The following is a 22816-nucleotide window of genomic DNA, read 5'->3' on the forward strand; positions in this document are numbered from 1 at the left end:
TTCCTGAATTTTTAGAACCGAAGCCGAATGCTCAAGATTAATAGTGCATCTACATTTAAATGGTGTGAAGAAGCATTCTATTTTTACAAACTATTTAGCTCATTTTTGTGGAGTACATATGTGATTTATAGACGAATTAAGATATAAGAAGTGTTTTATATCTGATCTGGATTCGCGGCCGCACCGGTGAACCCGGTGGTTGTGTATAATCCAGACATGCTTATGTTCTTCATGCAACATTTTGTTAGAAGTTATATCAACTGATATGTTTTATAAAAATCAGATTTAATGGAAACCTATTAATTAAAATCTCGAAAAACCGAAAAACCCACCATTGAAAATTACTATAATAAATATTTTTCAAAAATTATTATGTCAACACCTGTCACTTAATAAGTAAAATGAACACACTAAGGTATATATATATATCGAATGAAGAAAAAGAAAAAAAAGTTGTATTATGTTTGGTTATCTATGTAGGATCCAAAACTATATATGTTGAATATTAAATTATCAAAAATTATTAATACGTTTGTTACAGTCATCTCCTTTCACTATGACTTTTTCTCTGTATTAATTGAATAATAATAAAAATATGTACGTAGAATATTCTTAAATTTGTTGTTAAGGAAATTATTAGTTGTAGTAGGCAATATTATTTGCCCCTAAATATACGCTGAATTATGAGATGTGAGTGTAACTAATAGTATAAATATAGTTAGAGAAATATATAGATATAGCTAGAGAAATATAAGGGAATATATCAAAATGGTTAGTCTAATGAAAGGGTGCAACAACTTTATTTAAGTAGATTTTTTCAGAATGTTCCTCTTTTAATAGTATAGATTTCCAATAATCTATACTTAAAAAATCTAATACACAGGAGAGAATCTAGAATAGTTTTTTTAGTTGGTGCAAAATTTAATAATGGATCAATACCATTAAATTAAAAATTATGACCAGTTAATAGAAGTTTGGTCCAATTAATTATTTCCAATAATTTATACTTAAGAAAATCTAATACACGATCTATACTTTAAAAATAAATAACTGCATCAGATATAACCACCATTTCTAACTGCATAATATTTGGTATTATTATTACCCATTTTAACAATACGGAGATGATAAAAAATTGGGCCATGGACTTTGATTTACAAAACCCACTTTAATTGCATAACAAATTATAATGTGTAATATTTTTTTTTGTTTGGTGTAATATTATGTGTAATAATAATGTTATTATAATTATATATGAAATAAATCCATAAAACTTAAATGAAAACATATAACTTTATCTTTTAAGTTACTATTTTATTACTAAACAAAATTGTAACTAAACTTTGTTATTTTTTAAAAAAAGGAATAACTATTTATGAATGAAGTATAAAATTAATATGTTAAATTGTTATGGCATAAGTGTATAGTTATTCGTGTTACAAAAAAAAAGTGTATAGTTATTCAACATCAATAATTCAATACAGTTATAAAAAAGTTAATAATAATTAAAAAAAAAGTAATTTACACAAATATAATTTCAAAGAGAAACATAAATATGATTACGAAAAAAACATAAATATAAAATTAAATTTCAAAAAAAAATATAAAACAAAACATATTCCCGTCCTTTAAGGATAGATCAGCATCTAGTATCGTATTAGGATAGATCAGCATCTAGTATCGTATCAAAATCGGTTAATCGAAGTTGAGATATTAAGGGTGTACAACGTTAGACCATCACGTCTAAGCTGATTTCTTTGTATTTTTACATATAAAATCGGTAATATTGATAATATTAGGGGGCACGTGCCACCGTTGGAGGGAACCGGTGAGCAGCATCACCAGCAACTATCACTCTGTTCTCACACAGCACATGAATTTCTCAGCAAACTTCAGCGTGCATGACCCATGGCTTAATATCAGCAACATCCAAGTCCCAAAGCTCATATGGCCCACCAAATTGAATATCAGCATCTTGCACATGTGTTACGTGTGTTATTCTCATCAACAAGGCCCAAGAGGTCTTGGAAGAATCATTTAGCCCAAAAATAAGAGTTGGTTTTTATCTTGGCAAGCTAGCTTCTAGAATAAGAAATAAAGCAGTCAACGCAGGGATCCGTCAACAGACCACGTGGAGAGGTGTATGGCCTGTGTGACCTTGCCTATTACTAAGAGTGTGTCTGTGTGTGCCTTTGTGTGAGGATGATCTAGAGATTAGATCACTTATGTGTAGGGGAGGTGAGAGACTCCATTGTTAATTCTCTCAAAGGTTCTTGTAAACAGTTCTATTCTAATACAATCGTTATCTATCTTTCCCTTTATTTTGATCCAACGCGATACGTGCGAGTCACACGTATCAACATGACAAACAAAACCACCACTGAAATTTGGTCACAGTTGGGACAAAACTGAAACCATAAAGGTGTAGGCGTGTAGCGATAGGGACAGTAAATACCTCCGGACTGAAACCAGATAAGACTCTACTGTGGTGGATAGTATGGAATCTGCTATTCAGAAAACGATTAAACGCCAAAGCTACGGTGTATAGAACAAATTAAAACGAGAAATATTGATACCTGCAAAACAAATTCTCCTTGTAGTAGATCATGAGCAACGAGACCTCCTCCTATACCCTTCAGTTTTGAAAAATGAAAAACAACATCCCTGGTTCTGCTACTAGTCTTCATCATCTTTAGCAATAGCCTGACATATTCTATTACTTTGCACTTTTTAGCCAAGTATAGCCTGGTACTTTTCGAGATAGTCAGTATAGCCTGGTACTTTTCTAGAGTGTTTGAAGTTTTGAACAACAGTGAATACATAATATGAAAGGTAACTGCTGGAGGTCATTTTTTTGTTACAAGAGAAATGAATCACTCAGCAAAACCTACTTCTCATCACCAAAACACACATTGATCCTTAAAGCTTTTCGCTATCAGTATCAAAATAACACGAGTGCAAACTAACACTATAAATGTAAGTACCGGCCACACCTAAATATGTATAGTTGCATAACAGAGGATGACATGTTGCAGCAAGTTTCCCGACCAAGTCAGCACTCTCAACGTCGCGTTTACTGAAATTGTCAAAACCAAAAAAAAAGAGAGGAATATGTTTGCCGTCCAAAACGGGGAAACAATTAATTAATTAATTAAATAAAATAATAATAAAATAAAGGACGTGAGGCATACGCACAAGATCAGGCCGCAGGTAAAATAATACTACTAGGAGAAGAATAAACAAAACATGGAAAAATACGCTATGACCATCTCACTCTCCAATCCAAAAAACAATTTAATCAACGCAGCAAAGAAAACGCTCTCTTCTCTTTCTATAAAGCTTCGACTAGTTCGTTAGTTCATCGTCCCTCAAAGAATCAGCCATGAGAACGAAGAGCAAAGGTAAAGTGCACCCATCTCCTTCCCCGCCTCCACCATCTTCTTCTTCAAGAGGAGAAGACTGTCTCTCTGTCCTGAAGCTTCTCCCCGCGGTGATTCTCGTTCTCGTCTCGGCTCTCTCCCCAGAAGACAAACAAGTCCTTGCTTACTTAATCACTAGGTCACTCAAAACCACCACCACCACCTCCACAGGAAGAACCTCTTGTGATTCGAGGAACAAGAAATCTCCGGTTTTGGATTGCGAATGTTTCGATTGCTACATGAGTTACTGGTTTCGATGGGACTCTTCCCCTAACCGCGAGCTCATCCACCAGATCATCGAAGCTTTCGAAGATCATCTCGAGAATAATAGTAATAGCTCCGCTGCTTCCCAGATATCAAACGGCATGAGAGAAGGAGTTAAGAAGAAGAAGAAGAAGAAGGATAGATCAACAAGTCGTCGCCGTGTTGAAGAATCACCGATTGCTAGTGAAGTCACGGAACCCGTGTTGGTGGTGCCTAGCGATGAAGTGAAATCACCGGAAAAGTCAACGGAAATGCTGAGGTTTCCCGTGGCGGCGGCGACTGGGCACAAGGGTTTGGCGAGGAAAGTGTTACCGGACGTGCTGGGTTTATTCAATTCCCGTTTCTGGCGACTTTGGAGTCCGAACCCATAGAAAGAAGGCATCTTCGGCTTATTTTAAAAACAAATGCTTGTTTTTTTTTTTTGAGCTAAATGCTTTTTATATAAAATACAGTATTTGATATAAAAACCACCTAGTTATGTTATTGTATAATACTGCCTAGTTATGTTATTGTATAATACTGAAATAATGAAAAAAAATATGTTGCTGTATATATATATTTTTCTCTCTTTTGTTTAAAAAAATGCAGCAGGCAATATCATCTAAATTTATTACTGCTTCCAATTTGAGAGCATCCTCAATTTTCTGAAGAGTTGGTAATTGGTTTCAGAGCTTTGAAACTGTATGATTCTCTTCAGGTTTTGTAGGTTCTCTTTCGTACTTTCCCTTGCTACTCTGTTTAAAATTTGGAACGTAAAGACATAGGATCCACGTCACAATTCAAAATTAAGAAACTTTTATCTTTAGTGGCAAAATTCTTACCGAGAAAAAAAAAAACAAAAACAAAAGACAAATCGGCCGGTTGGTATGCTAGCTAACCAACCAATAACGAGAGATTGGTATGTGTATAGTGGACAGGGACCGTCTCTTTACTATTGATTAGAGACTATAATACGCATACCGCTATGGATGTTCAAACAAGAATTAATGTGAGTGCGTAACAAAACCATGAACACTCAATAATATGATTTGATTCTAGTCTGTAAACTCAAATTTAGATCGGGATCTTGTAAACCCGTGTGTCCTCTTCCTCTAAAGGAAGGCTATGTGTTTTCTCGAATTAAAAACAAACCAACAAAAAATAACCTCATGCTAATGAGCCTTTTCCCACAGCCCATTTTGATATTTTCGGCCCATAAAGAAAATAATTGTTTCTCAAGTCACTTGACCAACACTGTCGCCTCGAAATCTTGTCTCTATTCTCTCTCTCTCCCCCCGCCTCGCGCCGTCGCAAGAGCTCGGCGATTTTTACCTACCTCCGAAGTTCTTCTCTTCTAACCAATTCTCTTCTCGAATCTTCTTCTGATGCAGCTTCCTCCTCCATCGTAATCCTTTTTTTTTCCGTGCAAGCTCACAGAGTTAAAAGAGCATTCGTCTTCTCTAGGCAAACATCATCATATTATGGCTCTTCCGCTCGGGAAGCTCACCATCCTCATCGGTGCAGGTCCGTTCAATTCATAGGCTTTCTATTCTATGATCTGAATTTACTACTTCTCGTTTCTCGAATCCTTCTCGGGTTTTGATTGGGTTCGTCAATTGTGACGTCAGGACGATAAAGTTAGGGTTTTTAATAAACCCTTTGGTTCCTGTAGAATGATCAATGTGCTTGATTGCACAACAATCATAAAAAGTACATATTGGTATCTTTATGTATCGATTTATTTTACTACGCATGCTTAATGCTCACTTAAGTATCCTTTTGCTTTAGGTCTTGTTGGGTCAGTGCTTGCTAAAGATGGGGGCTTACCAGATATGTCCAGTTTCGTCTCCGGTGCTTTTAAGGTATTTAAGCTTGCTCACCCATCTTCTGACATCATAAAGTTCTCACCTTTTCTTTATTCAACATACTGTGGGTGGGGGGTGGGGGTGATAAACTTGGCGATTCTTTATGTGTGTGATGACGCTGTTTTTTGGAGAAAAAATCGGGTAATTGGTACTTATTTCTCTTTGACAGATGGTATTTAGACAACTGAAACAAGGAGAACCTGCCAAGTCAGCTAGCAAGCCTTACAGTGATGCACTTACAGCCCAGGTTAGTTTAGTGATATGAATCTACTTACTGGAGTGGGTAAGTTGTTAGATAGTGGAGGACTTAGAATTTCCCTGTCTAATTTTTCTTGCAGGTTAACAGTCTTCGGCATGAATTGCAGTTGCTGGCTTCAAACAGACCTATCACTATAATTTCCACTGGAGGATCAGGTCCTTTAGAGTTTTTTTTTTTTACGTTGAAGTTTTATATTCCTATCTGCTCTATTCTTCTGCATTAAAAATCTGTGAGAAGTCAAAAAATGAGTGATATGTTTTGGCTGTTATGTTGATTAAATGAAGCAGGACACTAAAATCTTTCCCAATCTTTAATCTTTCTGGCTGTGGTTTATCCGTTTATGGTATCCACTTTCAGGGCTTTTTTTTCGTTTCTTGCAACTTATACGCATCAAAGCAAGCAGACTTATGTTCTGAACTATAGTATTTTGTTCCAAGCTATATATAATACGTCATTTCATTAATGTGACATCATTTTCTGTTTACTGTTAATGCCTTTAAGCAAAATAGTTAATTATTTCTTTACATTAATTTCCAGGTAGTAGAAAGTATGGTGTGGTCATTATTATTGGGGTGATAGGCTACGGATATGTTTGGTGGAAGGTAATCACACATCGCCATGTTTGGCCTACTTGAAAATAGTTACTTGCTCGTTTGTAAATTGGAGAACACAATTCTTTGGCTTCTCCTTGCCAAATACTTTTGACCTGGCTCATTTGTTTGTGTTTTATTTTATTTTTCTTTATTAAAAATACTGATTCATTATGCAACGTTTTCAGGGCTTCAAACTTGAAGATTTTATGTTTGCAACAAGGCGCAGCTTGTCAGATGCATGCAATAATGTTGGCACCCAGATCGATGGTTTTTATTCATCCCTCTCGGTAAGTTCTTACTTCCTTCCTATATAATCTTTTGATTTGACAACTGAACTTCTGTTCTTGTCAGTTATGATGGTTCCTCTTGTGAGCTAAATCCATCCAAGTGATCTAGTACTACTTCAATTCAGTTGCAGAACATTAATTGTTTTTTTTCTTCTCATTTTGATTATGTTAACATTTCATGGCAGGGTACAAAACGGGAGTTAGGTTCAGAAATCGACAGGATGGATCGTACTTTGGATGCAAGTTCAGTAATTATTAAAGAAACAGGAAGAGAGGTATGTTAGATTGAGAATGTATACAAACGCTTCTACTTGTGATCAAGGCTTTCTAATGATTTCTTGATAATGTTTTATCAAAATGCTTAGGTGACTGAGTTACGGGATGGAACCGCAAATATGAAGGATGAAGTTAGGTCTGTTTTCGAGGCTGTTGAAACTCTGGTGAGTATATTTTAGTGATCGCATTTATCTTAAACCAGTTTGTTCCTCCTAAACAGTATGAGTTGATCTTGTTATCTTCTTAATTTCAGGCCAGCAAAGTCTCTCGCATTGAGGGAAATCAGGTAACATCTTTGTCACAGTTGTAGTGTTGGAAATTTTGTTTTGTTAATCAGGCAATGTTGATTGAATTTGTGTTTCTGTACCTTCCTTAAAGGATCTCACGCTTAGAGGAGTCGGAGCTCTGCATGCCCAGAGTCTCGAGCACAAAAGAATTCAAGAGTCCAATGAGGCAAGATCATTTGCCAGTATGCATTGAGTTCAAGAGAAATGGCCACACTTTATTTTCTCTACTCTTGTTTACCAACCCACTTATTTTATGTTTAGGCTTTGCCTTCAACTTCATCAGTGCCAGCTCTTGAGCCAGCTCCTGTGGCAGTGGCGGCACCATCATCAAGGGTAAATGAGTCAAATCTTTGATCTGGTCTCGCAATGAATTTCATTTATCCATCACGTTATCGGGGTTGTTAACGATCCTATTGTGTTTGGGTGTGTTAGCAGACTCTGTCTTTGCCTCCTCCTTCTCCCCGTGAATCCCAATCTCCGTCAACCCCTAATGGAGCTCAACAGGTACCTCCTTGTATCTTACACACAAGTTGTTGTTACTGTTGTGCTAGAGTACTGACTTAGTCATTTGGACAGTCACATGGTCCACTTCACCACACTCAGTCTATGCCTGGTTTGAAGGATATAAGCGAAAGCCCTAGGAGCGGTGAGACTTTCTCCAATGGAACACATTCTGGAGAAGCCAAGGGAAACACAACAACAAGTCCAGGCCTGTTTAGTATGTTTTCAATGCCAAGAATAGGGAGGACTCGTAGTGCGTTGAACGCAGTGCCTGCTGCTAACTCGACTGGACCCCTATAGTGGCTTGTCAATATAGAAGAGAGTTTTGATCATTCAGATATAATGATCAAGTACACCTGAAATGGAGAAGTGCTAGTAGAGAAGTTGAATACATTTTGCTCTGTTTATTATGATCGGTCCCTTGCTCAGTGGAGAAAATGTCATAAACGTTGCATACAATTTTGTAGTGAATGCAGCTTTATATTTACAAATGATGATTATAAGATTAGATTCGGTCACAAAATTTGTTATTTTTCTAAGATAACTGAATTATAAAGAACAAAAAGAAAGCAACTACGCAATTTGAATAATAAGCTCTATCCCTACAAAAGTTATGAAGTTTTAATTAGAAGCTCTATAGCATTGTCTTGATGCACTTGCAACAACAGCAAAATCTAAAAAAAGAATCATCTACTATATACACTTGTCAACTTCTCTGTTAAGCCTGGTATTGGGAATGAACGAACTCTTCTCTTTAGTTACTAGGCACTGTGTTGACCGCACTAATAGTCCTCACTATTCTTGGCGTTGAGAACCTACCAACCAGTCCCGAACTCAAGCCCGATATCCAACTCCCTGTGGCTTTCCCTGAATACGTTCCATTTGAAAGAGTCTCCAGACCGCTAGAGCTTTCACTTATGTCCTAAAACCACAGAGTTTATTGAATTTTTTTTTTTTTAAAAGGTTAGGTTTGAGGCATATTGATGTTCAGAACTTGAGGGATAGGGAAATATCCTTTTACCTTCAAACCAGAGATAGATTGAGTGTGGTGAAGCGGACCATGTGACTGTCCAAAAGAAAAGTTAAGAATACTGAGTACAATGGAAGTTAGTTTCTCCATCGACAACTCCGGTTTTGAGATGGAACAAACCTGTTGAGCTCCTCCATTAGGGGTTGAAGGTGATGATTGGGATTCACGGGGTGAAGCAGGAGGAGGAGGCAAAGATAGAGTCTCCTAACATCAAAATATCAAAACAAAAAATAAGTGATAGAAAGAGCTAAGGTCCAATAATGTGATGAACAAATGAAATTCATCGCAAGAACGGATGAAAAGAAAGATTTTGTCATTTACGCTGGACGATGAATGTGTCAGAGGAGCTGCCTCAATAGCTGGCAATGATGATGTTGAGGGCAAAGCCTGTACACAGAAGAAAAGCTAGGCAAATAAGACGAAAATATAGCCATTTATCTTAAACTCACTGCACATTAAAGAAGGGTCATGCCTTATTGGAATCTTGGATTCTTTTGTGCTCGAGACACTGAGCATGTAGAGCTCCAACTCCTTTAAGCGTGAGATCCTTTAAGGAAGGTACAGAAACACAAATTCAATAAACATGGCCTGATGAACAAAACAAATCTCCAACACTACAACTGTGACAAAGATGTTACCTGGTTTCCCTCAATGCGATGGACTTTGCTGGCCTGAAATTATGAAGATCACAAGATCAACTCATTTTGTTTAGGAAGACCAAACTGGTTTAAGATAAATGCAATCACTGAAATTTACTCACCAGAGTTTCAACAGCCTGGAAAACAGACCTAACTTCATCCTTCATATTTGCTGTACCATCCCGTAACTCAGTCACCTAAGCATTTTGATAAAACATTATCAAGAAATCATTAGAAAGCCATATACATTTTCAATCTAACATACTTGTCTTCCTGTCTCTTTAATGATTACTGAACTTGCATCCAAAGTACAATCCATCCTGTCAACTTCTGAACCTAGCTCCCGTTTTGTATCCTGCCATGAAATTGTAACAGACCAAAAAAAAATGAGACAACATATTAAATGTTCCATAGAAATCTCACGAGAGGATCATCATTGCCGACAAGACTATTCAATGATCAATTTTTTCTAAAAGAAATCACAAAACGAACAGTCTTTAAAGAGCGGTAAAGAAACTAGATATGGGAAGTAGAACTTGCCGAGAGTGATGAGTAAAAACCATCGATCTGGTTGCCAACATTATCACAAGCATCTGATAAGCTGCGCCTTGTCGCAAACATAAAATCTGGAAGCTTCCATCCCTGAGAATATTCATTTCACAAGAAATCAGTGCCAGTGAAGAAGCAAAACTGTTTTAAGTAGCTTGGTTATGGGGAAGCATTAATATACCTTCCACCACACATATCCGTAGCCTATTACTCCAATGATAATGATGACACCATACTTTCTACCTGTGAATGTAAGCAAAACTGTAAGCTACGATTAACAGTAAACACAGAATCACAAGTGTTTGATGCAAAAAGGAAACTGTAAATTAAAAATGTTTCTAAGCTTATCTATTTTTCTAAGCTTATCTATTTTTCTCTAGAGAACCTGATCCTTGTGTCGTAACAATAGTGATAGGCCTGTTTGATGCCAGCAGCTGCAGTTCATGCCGAAGACTGTTAACCTACATAAGAAAATCAGAAAAGACCAATAAAGATTCAATCCTCGCCACCAGTTAAAAGATTCTTTGTGTCAAAAACTAACCTGAGCTACAAGTGCCGTATCATTACGGGACTTGATAGGCTCTTCTTGTTTCAGTTGCTTAGATAGAATCTGTAAAGAGAAACAAAAACCGTTGCCCCCAACAGCAGCACACATACACATAAAATGTACTCGACATAGAAAGTTAAAAATACCTTAAAAGCACCAGAGACCAGACTCGAGACAACTGGTAAGCTCCCGTCTTTAGCAAGCACAGACCCAACAAGTCCTAACGTTAGGAAACACACACACAAACTTCAGTTAAGGTAGTAACTTTTGATGAACACTTAAAGTACTTCTTCGATGATTAAGAAGAGCCAGTGAATGACACTGATGATCTTTTTTTCCTCTACAGGGATCAAAAGGGTTTATTAAAAAAAAATCCCTAACTTTTGATCCCATCAACGCAACCAAACAAAAGCCCTAACTTTCTAGTCACTACTAGAACATGAAATAGCCAATAAAATGCATGGACCTGCACCGATGAGGACGGTTAGTTTCCCGAGAGGAAGAGCCATAGCCATGCCCTAGGGCTTAGCGACCAGCTTATAGTATTAGCGATGACAACACGTTAGGCAGAGAGAGAGACGACGTGCGACTATAATGTTCGCTTCTCGTGTGGGCCGTGTGGCAGACTCAAACCACACCGTAATTTCCGGTTTACTGTGATCACAAACAATAAATTCTTGATCCGGTTTATTTATACATTAAAAAAATACTAGGATGGTATTTGATTTAATTTAATTAACTAGAGTATTATGATTAAGAGATTCTACCAATATGATGCCAAGTTGCCAACCATCAAGAGAAAAAAAAAGTATTATATATTATCAAAATAATCTCTAATTACATACATAGCCTTTGAGCTATAATCGATGAACATACACTTCATCAAATCAGGAACAGTTTAAATGAACAAATTAATTATAGCTTAGTCGATTATAGTTCTTGTTTTATCAGCAATAGCATTCGCCATTCTCGTTAACTGAACAAAGATTTAATCATTCTCTCCATATTAACCAAACATAAACCCGAAACTGGAATTTGTCTAATCAAATCAAGAACTGGTGAAATCATATTTGGTTACCTTCGGTTTGATTGGGTTCTCAATCCGGTTAACTTAGCATTTTGTACAGTTGTATAGGGCATTCGTGCGCAAATTAATCATTACAAAGGGAACTCCCCAATCAGTGGCCCAAATCGAAACAGAAATAAAAGCCCAGTAGCCCAACAAAACATTAGTATATATGTATATATTCAAAACCATTATCCGCATACGTAGCTCTATGTACAACATTGAAAATTTCTAAGGAGATTACTGAACCTAAAAGCTACAAGTCCAAAGATTCATTACCTGATTGCAGAGCCGTGCTCAATGTGTTAGCAAAAAGACAAATGCCTCAGGCCCCTAAATTCACGTACTTAATTTGGGGCCCCTATTTCTGTATACAATTACAAGTTAAAAATTTATATATGTTATATGTAGGGCTGGGCATAAAACCCGTAACCCGAAATCCGAACCGAAAAACTCGATCCGAACCGAATCCGAAATCTAAAAAATATCTGAATGGATCTTGTAGGGTGTTACAAAACATATCCGAACCCGAAGTGTTATCAACCGAACCCGAATGGATAATCCAAAAAATCCAAAAACCCGAAAACCCCGAAAAATATCCGAACAAAACGATCCGAATGTCCGAATTAATATGTAATATAAATATTTAAAACATAAATATGTACTTCAAATATTCAATTTTATATTTATTTCAACAAACCGATCTGATATAACCCAAATCCGAATGATATAAGGTTATTTTGGGTACTATCCAAACTGAACCGAAACCGATGTGTTATATTCGAACCCGAACCGAACTTGTAGATTTACTATAATGGGACTAAGAAGGTGTTACAAAATAGAACTAAAATCCCAAAAACTCGAACCGAATCCGAATGGGTACCCGAACGCCTAGACCTAGTTATATGGTTTTACTCTTGCGAATAGTTCCTACAAATTTAGTTATGTTAGCACATCTATAGGATTTGAGATTTTTAATTCTTTTATTGTTTTCTATATATTTTTATATGTATCTATCACAAAATCTTTTTAAATTTATTTGGTATACACATTTTGCGTTGTTGAATGAATCTGTATCTTTAGTCTTTACAGCTATAGTTCATATATTTTAGCTAACATTGAGATAGACTTCTTTTGGTTATTATGAAAACATGTATCCAATCTTAACAAACATTTTCATATCAAAGAATTTATTTATTGTTTATGTACTAAACTGTGTTTACTTCACATGTAAATCATATATTTTATGATGATAATTCTTTTTTTAATCCAAACTAAGGCCCCAATTTTATAAATTGCCTTAAGCCCCAAAAAGGCTAGGCACGGCACTGCCTGATTGACATATAATCAAATCAAATATCAAATGTAAGACACCTAAATATTTAGTTAATAGACTTAGAATATTTCTATTTTTTTAACTTTTGCTTTACTAGCTTTAGCGAAAGACCAGATCTAGTAGAATATCAAACTGGAAAATCTTTAGTGGGTTTATATTCGTTATTTTTCATTTCTCTGCTTATACCTGCCATGTCTTGCATTCAATCAAACCCAAGTCCATAGGACCTTATCCTCGTATAAAGCAAACACCTTATAGAGATTCTGATGTTTCGCAAGGATTGAACAAATGTATCTTCCAAATATCTTAAACCCCTACATTAGTGCCAACATGTTTAATGGTTCATGTTTCTTAAACTTTTTGTAAGTATCATGCACAAACGCATAAAAAGAAAAATCTTGATGCATCTGTATATAAAACTCTGTTCGTAATGAAATATTGTTAAAACAAAACAAAATTTACATAAGTGTAAACCATTTTCCTTGGAAGCTGATACATTTTTATTTGATGCATAATGACTATGAGTCTAAGACTACAGTAACTTACTATATACTGCAGCCTGATGATGATAAGTGATAACTAAAGAGGCTGGTCCCAAAAACTTTAAAACCCCACTCAACCCCAAGACGTGACTTATTTTCATATAACCCCATCTTTCTATTTTTGGCAATGAGGTCCACTTCCCATTACGTCTTGATGTGGACCCTGTCCGGCTATATTTAGCACCTTAATCCGACGGTTCTTCTTCTTTCTTTAACCCCCACGACATCCTTTTATAGCCGTTCGATTACGATCTCACGCTAATGGACCACATCACCAGTACTCCGCAACGTAGCTGTCTTGTAGGATTTCACGTGGCATTTATTTGTTCTAATTCGTAATGCAATTTGCAAGTTGATGTGTGGTCCTTAACATCCAGATTCTTCTTTCTTACGTGTAATATAGCATTTTTGATTTATGAGAACTCATTATAACCGTTGGTTTTCTTCGATTGATATCTAGCTCTATATACTTGGTGGGATCTGCGTGTGCTCGAGGTCCAGGGCATAAGATCCCAAAGCGAAAAAAGTATTCCCAAGTGATACTTTCACATTAACCTTTTCTATGCTTTAGACATATAAATTTATTCAGCGTTACGAATGATATAACTTATAAGATCTCACATCTTATCATTAACATATTAGTATATGCCTTGCAGATTGTTTGTTTCCATTTGGATAAAATTCCTTTTAGAGAGTTCAAGAATGTCTTTATTTTCTTGAAATTTAAAAAACTAAAAATAGTATTATTGTGTCCTCTTATACCATGTAGATCCACCACAATATAATATACGTGGAAAATTATTTGAAGTTTTAGAAAAAGCGAAGGAAATAGTACAACAATTGAAGAAAAAAATATAAGCTATATCATTGGTGTGACATCGATTGTAAATGAATAGTTGCATGTACTTTAATTTCTCCTGTGCTAATGTGTACAACATGTTTATCAATTGTCGTCATCTTACATTAAAATATATGACCAGATCTGATAAAATCGTGAATACGTACTTGGCTTCTAAAGACGCTTTCTAGCTATTGTTTATGGTAAGTTAACCATTATTTACATAATTAAGCTAAAGCAAATCAAAATATCGAGCACCTACACGTTTGCTTGAAATACTCTAGAGATTCAACTTTCAAAATCAGAGAAACTAAGCTTATATATATGACCAAACAGAATATTAGTACATGTTTAGTTTTTCTAATTGAATCATACCTTTGTGTCCATCACCTACTTACCAGTCAAGATAAAGCAATTACGTTTGCAAACAAAAAGCACTAAGAGTTTTGGTCAGACATGCTCTCTTACATCGGACGATCCCTAAGATAACCGAAATGAACTATAACCTTATTCTAAACTCTGTTTATTTTATCCATTTATGTTTTCTCAATTTTTTTTTTCTGATCAAATGTTTTCTCAGTTTTTTTTCTTTTATTTCTGGTGTCTGAATCTCTGATACTCTCATACCAAACTAAAGTTATCAATTTATTTATAGAAGTAGTTAACTTCAGTTAAAAATACATTTTAAACTGGGAAAAAGAGAAACAAATCTAGCAGTAAGAATTTAGATATCATCACAACATAGATAAATCACAAAAAAGAGTTGTGTTTTACTTTACATTTTTCACCAAACAGAAGGGTAGTTCCGTAAGTTGAGATATCGTAGGAGGCTTCACCTAGATAAGGTTAGGTCACATGATTCCCTGAACTCGATTAGAAAAGTAAAAATAAATAAAAATTCAGGTGGATTTATCAGACCCTACCATCCAGGTATCGACACGTGTCCGAGCTCATTCATTGCTCTACTCTTTTCAGCTTAGGGTTGCCATCACTCCTCTCCTCATTGATACTCCACCGTTGATTTAAGCATTCTCTCATTTTCAACTTGACTCTTTTCCTAAGAAGCATCCAAATTAAAAATATCTGTCTCCCTCAACATATTCAATTTAAAACCGTAACAAAGTCTTCATTCTATGGTTTTCACTTTTCAATGTTAGGGTTTTTATTTATGAATAAATCCCTAATAATAACTCGTGAACAATGTAATTATGTAAAAAAACAATTTTCCTTAACTGGGCCAAGAACTTAATTTGTCTAAACAGAAGATTGAAAACTGAAACTACAACTAGTGTCTGGTAAGAGAAGTGGATCTCTTTCTCCTTTTACGGCTATTACCAATTATGTATAAACAATAAAGTCTAAATGATCAGTAAAAAAAGTCTAAATTATTTAGGTAAGAAAAATATCTAAACATGAAAGAGTAATTAACGTATATTCTGTTTTGCAACATTTGCATTTTTTTTTGAATTTAACATTTGCATAAATATTTCAAAAAGAAAAAAACCATTTGCATAAATCCTATGCGGTGGTTTGGTAACTTGAAAGTAGTAAACGTACAATAATTGAGGGTGTATATTGTTTGAACGAAGAGTGTGTACATATACAGAAAGAGAATATTTATCAAAGATTTCAAGTAATGAAGCTGACATGTAAATGTACTTGACAGAAGTGTTGTGAGATTGTATATAGATACATTGTACCAAGGTATATATGTACACATTAAAAAGGTTAGAAATAAATAAGAGAAAAAGTAGAAAGAAAAAAGGAGAGAGAGAGAGAGGCTCATTCATATATATAAAGGATTCTCAAGGGGAGAGAGAGAGAGAGAGTAAGAGAGAATTAAGTAAAATAAAATGGGAAGAGGGAGAGTAGAGTTGAAGAGGATAGAGAACAAGATCAATAGGCAAGTGACGTTTGCAAAGAGAAGGAATGGTCTTTTGAAGAAAGCATACGAGCTTTCCGTTCTATGTGATGCAGAGGTTGCTCTCATCATCTTCTCTAGTAGAGGAAAACAGTACGAGTTTTGCAGCAGTTCGAGGTATTTCATATACCCATTTACATCTATTGATTTGATGATTTTTTATTTATTTAAGTAAACACAAAAAGTTATATATGTGTAAGAAAAAAGAAAGTTATATATGTTGTATGGGTAGTCTTCTGATGTGTTGTTGTGTCGTACATCTTCTTTCATCCTTTAAAAGAAAAAAGCAAAGAGGAAGGGAATACCCATTTCTGATCAAGTCAAAAGATAATTTAATTAGCTTTTCTTTTATGTTTTTTCTTTGAGTTTCTGATGATTTCCATTTTTGTTTTGATGATGTTTTATATTTCTATATTTTTCCATCTTATAGATCAAAGTTCTGTTGCACGATCCTAACTAAGCCCTTTTTGCTTGTCTTTTCTTGGAACGTCTGAATAATTTACTTGATGCCATTAGTTTGTATCTCATAAGAGGCATATGATCTTTTACAAAATTAGGGTTAATTTCTCTGATAGCTAGTGAAATTAGTGATTAATTAGTGTTTTCTCCTGAATAATTTTCTTCACAACTAAGATTGTTCCACCTTTTGTTTTTTTTTCCAATCCAATCAAATCACTCATTAATTTTGCAGAAGTGTTTCATCTTCCTAGAGCTACCCACTTTAGTAATCCTTTAGAGCTTCCAATTTTGTTTTGATATTCAAATTCATCTTATATCCATTGGATCTTACTTCAGATTCACCCAAATTTAATTTATGGCTTCTTTAGATCTTCTTCTCTGAAAAGACTCCAACACTTTTCCGTAAACCCTAGCTAGGAAACATTTTAACCCCCCTTAGTTTTCATTTACTGATTTGAATCTTGATTTTGTGAAAAAAATTTGTGTGATGCAGCATGCTTCGGACACTAGACAGGTACCAAAAGTGCAACTATGGAGCTCCAGAGCCCAATGTGCCTTCAAGGGAAGCCTTAGCAGTTGTACCTCCTCCCTTTATTTCTTAATTTTTTTCCTTACTTTTTTTTTTTGCTAAATTTTTTTTCCTTACTTTCATTTGTTTCTGCTTAATTAAATAATTTTAATTGCTTTTATTATTTGAAAATCTTGTAATGTTAACATATTTGGCAAGCAGGAACTTAATAGCCAGCATGAGTATCTCAAGCTTAAGGAGCGTTACGACGCATTACAGAGAACTCAAAGGTTGAACTCATTGCCTAATTAAGTTAGCTAGTCCTGCTAGCTAGAGAGTGTTTTTAATTGCATTAAAAAATTAATTACGAGATGGTATATGTTTTTGGAGTATCATAGGAATCTATTGGGAGAAGATCTTGGACCTCTTAGTACAAAAGAGCTCGAGTCACTTGAGAGACAGCTTGACTCTTCTTTGAAGCAGATCAGAGCTCTCCGAGTACTATTTCCTCCATTTAATTTCTCTCATCATTTATGCTACTATCTATATACACACACTGTCAGGTCCATATTAAGTAAGAGGTTTCATTAAATTTGCAGACACAATTCATGCTCGACCAACTCAATGATCTTCAGAGTAAGGTAACAAAAAAATAATTGAATGAACATGATGCAAATGTCCTATATAACTATACTAACTAATAATCACTCTCCAATGAATATTTGGAGCAGGAACGCATGTTGGCTGAGACAAATAAAACTCTGAGGCTAAGGGTAATATATACTTCCTCATTCATAATATCCAAGTCAATATAATGCGCATTGGTTTGTTCAACTAACAAGTGTGTACAGTTAGCTGATGGATATCAGATGCCTCTCCAACTTAATCCGAACCCAGAAGATCATCACCATGTTGAGTACGGTCGTCATCAACAAGTACATGAACACTCTCAGCAAGCTTTCTTCCAGCCTTTGGAATGCGAACCCATTCTTCAAATGGGGTAACTAAATAACTCTTCTATATATAATTATCAGCAATTTTGGTCATCTTTTAATTTTGTTGTCTTCGTATAAACATTCTTTTAGCATCTTAAATGTTTTTATTTGACGATGGAGCAGGTATCAGGGGCAGCAAGATCATGGAATGGGAGCTGGACCAAGTGTGAATAATTACATGTTGGGTTGGTTACCTTATGACACCAACTCTATTTGAAACTTTCTTCCTTTTTCTGTTTACTTTTTGACATTTTTATTTTAAAACTTTCTTCTACTCTCTTAGGCTTTCATTATGATTTCCCCTCTCTGTAGTCTGTCTTGTGTGCATGTGTGTGTGATGTTCTTTTTATGTTCGTCTACTATCTATACTAATAAAGTTGAGTTTTTTATCTCCTTGGGGGAAAAATGTCATGTGGCATTCTCATTTTAATAATTAAAATATTTTTTCAACTCCATTTAATGTATTTTGGTGTTAATTGTGATTATGTATTAGTTTATTTTTGTTATTGAGAATTTATTGCAATGATATTTTAATTTTGGATTGGAATTTTAATTTATTATGAATTTATGTCTTGATTTTTTAAAACTATTTCTTAAGATTTTGTATGTCAAATAAAAATACAAAAATGGAAACTAAAGTTAAGTATTTTCAATTTTTTTTAAACATAAAATAGATACATATCCAAACTATTACTTTATGTTTGAAAACATTTAAAATATTAACTTTAGTTTTTATACATTTAAAGTATAGATAATAAAACTAATTCATTTACTAAACTGTGGTTCATCCACGGTTGACCAAATGATTCAAAGACCCAGTAAATCGTCCGGTTTAATATCCGGGTCGGGTGTCAAAACACTGGTTTATAAGGTTTCTTTGTATTTGATGTTAACGATGGAGAATGGAGCCTCTACGATTCTCCTTCTTTAACGCAATCAACGTAACCGTCATATAATCAATCTAAAAATTCCACTCATCCCACTTTAATAATGTTTAGTAACTGATGGCGATTCAAGTCCAAAAGACTAACATTTGATTTATTGGTATTGACACATAAATTCTATGGTATCTTTTCATGTTACACTGTACAAGAAAACCAATAACTTCCATGATGCATGCTATCCGTGTTTACATTTTAAAAACCGTGAACATGATTAATATACTCTTAAAACTTAGGGAAATTGGGTGAAATATACACACACAAAAACAAAATTCACTAACTAACTAAAAACACTTCCTCTCTCCTACTTTCTCTTCCTATCTCTCTCTACTCTCTCTTCCAAAATCTAATTAGTTTTTTTGGTTATTAAGCAAAAAAAAAACCCAACTTAGGGAAAAAAATCATTAATTCCAATCTGAGAGAAATTTAAAAACGTTGCATGGTTGCTAAAGTTATTTAAAATTGATGTAAACCACACACACCACCCTCACCATTAATCATTTGCACCACACTAACCATTTATTGTCAAAACCATTACTAAATACAACAAGTCAGGTTAATAAAGTTGAGTTTTTTTATCTCCTTGGGGGGAAAAATGTCATGTGGCATTCTTATTTTAATAATTAAAATATTTTCTCAACTCCATTTAATGTATTTTGGTGTTAACTGTGATTAGGTATTAATTTATTTTTGTTATTGAGAATTTATTGCAATGATATTTTAATTTTGGATTGGAATTTTAATTTATTATGAATTTATGTCTTGATTTTTTTAAACTATTTCTTAAGATTTTGTATGTCAAATAAAAATACAAAAATGGAAACTAAAGTTAAGTATTTTCAATTTTTTTAAACATAAAATAGATACATATCCAAACTATTACTTTATGTTTGAAAACATTTAAAATATTAACTTTAGTTTTTATACATTTAAAGTATAGATAATAAAACTAATTCATTTATTAAACTGTGGTTCATCCACGGTTGACCAAATGATTCAAAGACCCGGTAAATCGTCCGGTTCAATATCCGGGTCGGGTGTCAAAACACTGGTTTATAAGGTTTCTTTGTATTTGATGTTAACGATGGAGAATGGAGCCTCTACGATTCTCCTTCTTTAACGTAATCAACGTAATCGTCATATAATCAATCTAAAAATTCCACTCATCCCACTTTAATAATGTTTAGTAACTGATGGCGATTCAAGTCCAAAAGACTAACATTTGATTTATTGGTATTGACACATAAATTCTATGGTATCTTTCCATGTTACACTGTGCAAGAAAACCAATAACTTCCATGATGCATGCTATCCGTGTTTACATTTTAAAAACCGTGAACATGATTAATATACTCTTAAAACTTAGGGAAATTGGGTGAAATATACACACACAAAAACAAAATTCACTAACTAACTAAAAACACTCCCTCTCTCCTACTTTCTCTTCCTATCTCTCTCTACTTTCTTTTCCAAAATCTAATTAGTTTTTTTTGGTTATTAAGCAAAAAAAAAAACCCAACTTAGGGAAAAAAAACATTAATTTCAATATGAGAGAAATTTAAAAACGTTGCATGGTTGCTAAAGTTATTTAAAATTGATGTAAACCACACACACCACCCTCATCATTAATCCTTTGTACCACACTAATCATTTATTGTCAAAACCATCACTAAATACAACAAGTCAGCAAACCTGAATGTCACAGATAGTTAGAAATTGTCTTTCTCATAATTGTTATAGATACTAACATCTCATATATAGTTATTTTAATAATTAATATATAGTTCATATATAGTTATTTTAATAATTAATAATATAAATACTTTCTCTATATAAAACATCAACTTTGTTTTATGTTAAAATTAATAATATAAATATGTTCTCTATATAAAACATCAACTTTTTTTTATGTTTAAATTTCAACTAAATTAATTTTGTTATGACTATCAACTTTTTATTCTATTTTTATTAAATCTATTAGTAACAACCACTTATGCTCTTACACTTTGAATTAAACAACTTCAAACAAAGTAATGTAAAAAAATCAGAAAATATCATTTTTAATATATTTTTATTTTCATATTTAATATATTTTATTTGTTAAGACCATATAATAATTTATAAATTTATGTAAAAGTATAACATACGAACCCGGCGCGTAGCGCCGGAAAATCACTAGTTCAATAATAAATTCAACATGATTTGCTACCTCTCATATGATTTGGCCAATACTATCACCTTAAATCTTGAGTACACGCAGTATATATACATAATACCATCCCTAGTTCAAATTTGTTTAACATATAGTTCCAGTTAAGCTGTTTGATGTCACAAAAACCCGTACAGTTCCAGTTCCATAATCTTTTTGGCAACCATTTAACCATTGCTATAACAACTCACACACTAAGCTAAAATCAAAGAAACTCACACACTAAATCTATGAGGAGGATCTTCTTGTGTTGCGTGCAAACCAACAGGAAATTGCTATCTATCTGTTAACAAGAAACCAATCGTTTATCTAAAGGCCCACACCTACAAGACTCTTGGTCTTGGGCTATCTCTATACTTTTATATAGGGCCTATGGAAGAATGATAATTCTATGAACCCAATCAAAATTTTCTAAACCGACAACGCTGGAGCAGACATCTTTCCACAGAATTTACAAGTCATATGTCCGAAGTACATGCAAATTATCTACAAATTAGATTATGATCTGTTCTTCAAAGTCAGATATATTTTTTGCTTTATATTTTTTTAAAAATTAATTTTATACTTGTATTTTAGTTATATTTATGTTTTTCTTTGTAATCATATTTATATAAAATATTTTTAAAATAATTAGTAAGAAATTTTAAAAATTATATTAAAATAACTAGACTAAACATATATCAATAAGTCATATTCCTAATTTAATAGAATATATTTATTACGAGTTTGTAGGTGAACAAATGTTTTTGTTTATACTCACTTTATCAAAAATGTTTTTTTTTTGTAAAAACTCTATAAAAATGTTACTATACTCTATTCACACAAATTTAAAAACTAATAAAATGTAATTTTTTCCATCATTAATACTAACAAAAAATTATATCTCCAACTAATACATTAGAAGTATAAGGTTAAAATTGAAATCTTATTCACAAATTTACATTGAAAGTGTAAAATGACTTTTTATGAAACAAAGTTAAAATGTTTTTTTTTAAATTGAGGGAGTATGTAAAACTTGTGATTATTTGTTGGGTTTTATCTATTTACTTCAGCTTTATTTATTTTTAAAGAACTAAATTTTACCAATAATGTTTTAGCTTTATTTTTGAAAGTTAAAACTTACGACAAATTTTTATTAATTTTTATCAATCATGATTTAGCTTTACTTTTTAAGCTACAACAAAAAAATTAAAGCACATTTTTTTCTTATGTATTTTAGACAAAACATTCTACATCTTTTATAGGCTGTAGAAACTATAAAATGAAAAAATTATCTATAATATCAAATAAATTAGATAATTAAAACATCTATAAATATTTTAATTTAATTCTGTATGTTTTTAAATTATGAAAATATTTTAAATAACATAAATATTATTTACATATCACATCTTAAATAACATTAGACTTTGAAGATTTATAAAAATTATTAATATAAATTATTTTAGTCGAAAATATAATTATTTTATATATACATCACATATTTTATTTTGAAATATCTACAGTG

General features: G+C 33.4%; 4 protein-coding genes across 6 annotated transcripts; 3 read left to right on the forward strand and 1 right to left on the reverse strand.

The window, feature by feature from the left end:
* Nucleotides 1–3225: 3225 nt before the first annotated feature.
* On the forward strand, nt 3226–4233 carry LOC108860963 (uncharacterized). Its single transcript, XM_018634799.2, has one exon. The coding sequence runs from the start codon at nt 3383–3385 to the stop codon at nt 4052–4054; it is 672 nt and encodes a 223-aa protein (XP_018490301.1). The 5' UTR covers nt 3226–3382; the 3' UTR covers nt 4055–4233.
* Nucleotides 4234–4925: 692 nt separating this feature from the next.
* LOC108824454 (uncharacterized) lies at nt 4926–8238 on the forward strand. Of its 2 annotated transcripts, XM_057011019.1 has the most exons (14): nt 4962–5005; nt 5100–5186; nt 5451–5524; nt 5697–5774; nt 5866–5941; nt 6324–6388; nt 6565–6666; nt 6852–6941; nt 7032–7106; nt 7196–7228; nt 7321–7395; nt 7491–7562; nt 7665–7733; nt 7806–8238. In XM_057011019.1, the coding sequence occupies exons 2-14, from the start codon at nt 5144–5146 to the stop codon at nt 8028–8030; spliced, it is 1077 nt and encodes a 358-aa protein (XP_056866999.1). In that variant the 5' UTR covers nt 4962–5005; nt 5100–5143; the 3' UTR covers nt 8031–8238. The 2 variants fall into 2 exon arrangements, with proteins under 2 accessions (XP_018453422.1, XP_056866999.1); XM_018597920.2 differs by having other exon boundaries at nt 4926–5186.
* A 58-nt stretch (nt 8239–8296) lies between these two features.
* LOC108824537 (uncharacterized) lies at nt 8297–11139 on the reverse strand. The gene is made up of 14 exons (XM_018597990.2): nt 10961–11139; nt 10641–10714; nt 10489–10557; nt 10333–10408; nt 10129–10190; nt 9939–10040; nt 9664–9753; nt 9521–9595; nt 9399–9431; nt 9233–9307; nt 9082–9147; nt 8881–8964; nt 8752–8796; nt 8297–8652 (listed from the first exon to the last, which is right to left on the reverse strand). Exons 1-14 carry the CDS (start codon nt 11007–11009, stop codon nt 8485–8487), a joined length of 1068 nt encoding a protein of 355 aa, XP_018453492.1. The 5' UTR covers nt 11010–11139; the 3' UTR covers nt 8297–8484.
* Nucleotides 11140–15907: 4768 nt separating this feature from the next.
* LOC108851852 (developmental protein SEPALLATA 3) lies at nt 15908–18552 on the forward strand. Of its 2 annotated transcripts, none has more exons than XM_018625328.2 (8): nt 15908–16314; nt 17150–17234; nt 17387–17454; nt 17563–17662; nt 17764–17805; nt 17896–17937; nt 18016–18164; nt 18283–18552. In XM_018625328.2, the coding sequence occupies exons 1-8, from the start codon at nt 16130–16132 to the stop codon at nt 18374–18376; spliced, it is 765 nt and encodes a 254-aa protein (XP_018480830.1). In that variant the 5' UTR covers nt 15908–16129; the 3' UTR covers nt 18377–18552. The 2 variants fall into 2 exon arrangements, with proteins under 2 accessions (XP_018480830.1, XP_018480838.1); XM_018625336.2 differs by having other exon boundaries at nt 15914–16314; nt 17150–17231.
* The last annotated feature ends 4264 nt before the right edge of the window (nt 18553–22816 follow it).

Source organism: Raphanus sativus, chromosome 1, assembly GCF_000801105.2.
Source record: "Raphanus sativus cultivar WK10039 chromosome 1, ASM80110v3, whole genome shotgun sequence".
In the NCBI taxonomy this organism is placed as follows: Eukaryota; Viridiplantae; Streptophyta; class Magnoliopsida; order Brassicales; family Brassicaceae; genus Raphanus; species Raphanus sativus.

Excerpts from the sequence above, each read along its gene's own strand:
- LOC108860963 (XM_018634799.2), top strand. The coding sequence starts at position 3,383 with ATGAGAACGAAGAGCAAAGGTAAAGTGCACCCATCTCCTTCCCCGCCT.
- LOC108824454 (XM_018597920.2), top strand. The coding sequence starts at position 5,144 with ATGGCTCTTCCGCTCGGGAAGCTCACCATCCTCATCGGTGCAG. Across the intron at positions 5,525-5,696 it reads TCGTCTCCGGTGCTTTTAAG|ATGGTATTTAGACAACTGAA; the intron begins GTATTTAAGCTT and ends TCTCTTTGACAG. Across the intron at positions 6,942-7,031 it reads TTAAAGAAACAGGAAGAGAG|GTGACTGAGTTACGGGATGG; the intron begins GTATGTTAGATT and ends CAAAATGCTTAG.
- LOC108824537 (XM_018597990.2), bottom strand. The coding sequence starts at position 11,009 with ATGGCTATGGCTCTTCCTCTCGGGAAACTAACCGTCCTCATCGGTGCA. Across the intron at positions 10,558-10,640 it reads TGGTCTCTGGTGCTTTTAAG|ATTCTATCTAAGCAACTGAA; the intron begins GTATTTTTAACT and ends TTCTCTTTACAG. Across the intron at positions 8,797-8,880 it reads CTAATGGAGGAGCTCAACAG|TCACATGGTCCGCTTCACCA; the intron begins GTTTGTTCCATC and ends TCTTTTGGACAG.
- LOC108851852 (XM_018625328.2), top strand. The coding sequence starts at position 16,130 with ATGGGAAGAGGGAGAGTAGAGTTGAAGAGGATAGAGAACAAGATCAAT. Across the intron at positions 16,315-17,149 it reads GAGTTTTGCAGCAGTTCGAG|CATGCTTCGGACACTAGACA; the intron begins GTATTTCATATA and ends TGTGTGATGCAG. Across the intron at positions 17,938-18,015 it reads ATAAAACTCTGAGGCTAAGG|TTAGCTGATGGATATCAGAT; the intron begins GTAATATATACT and ends AAGTGTGTACAG.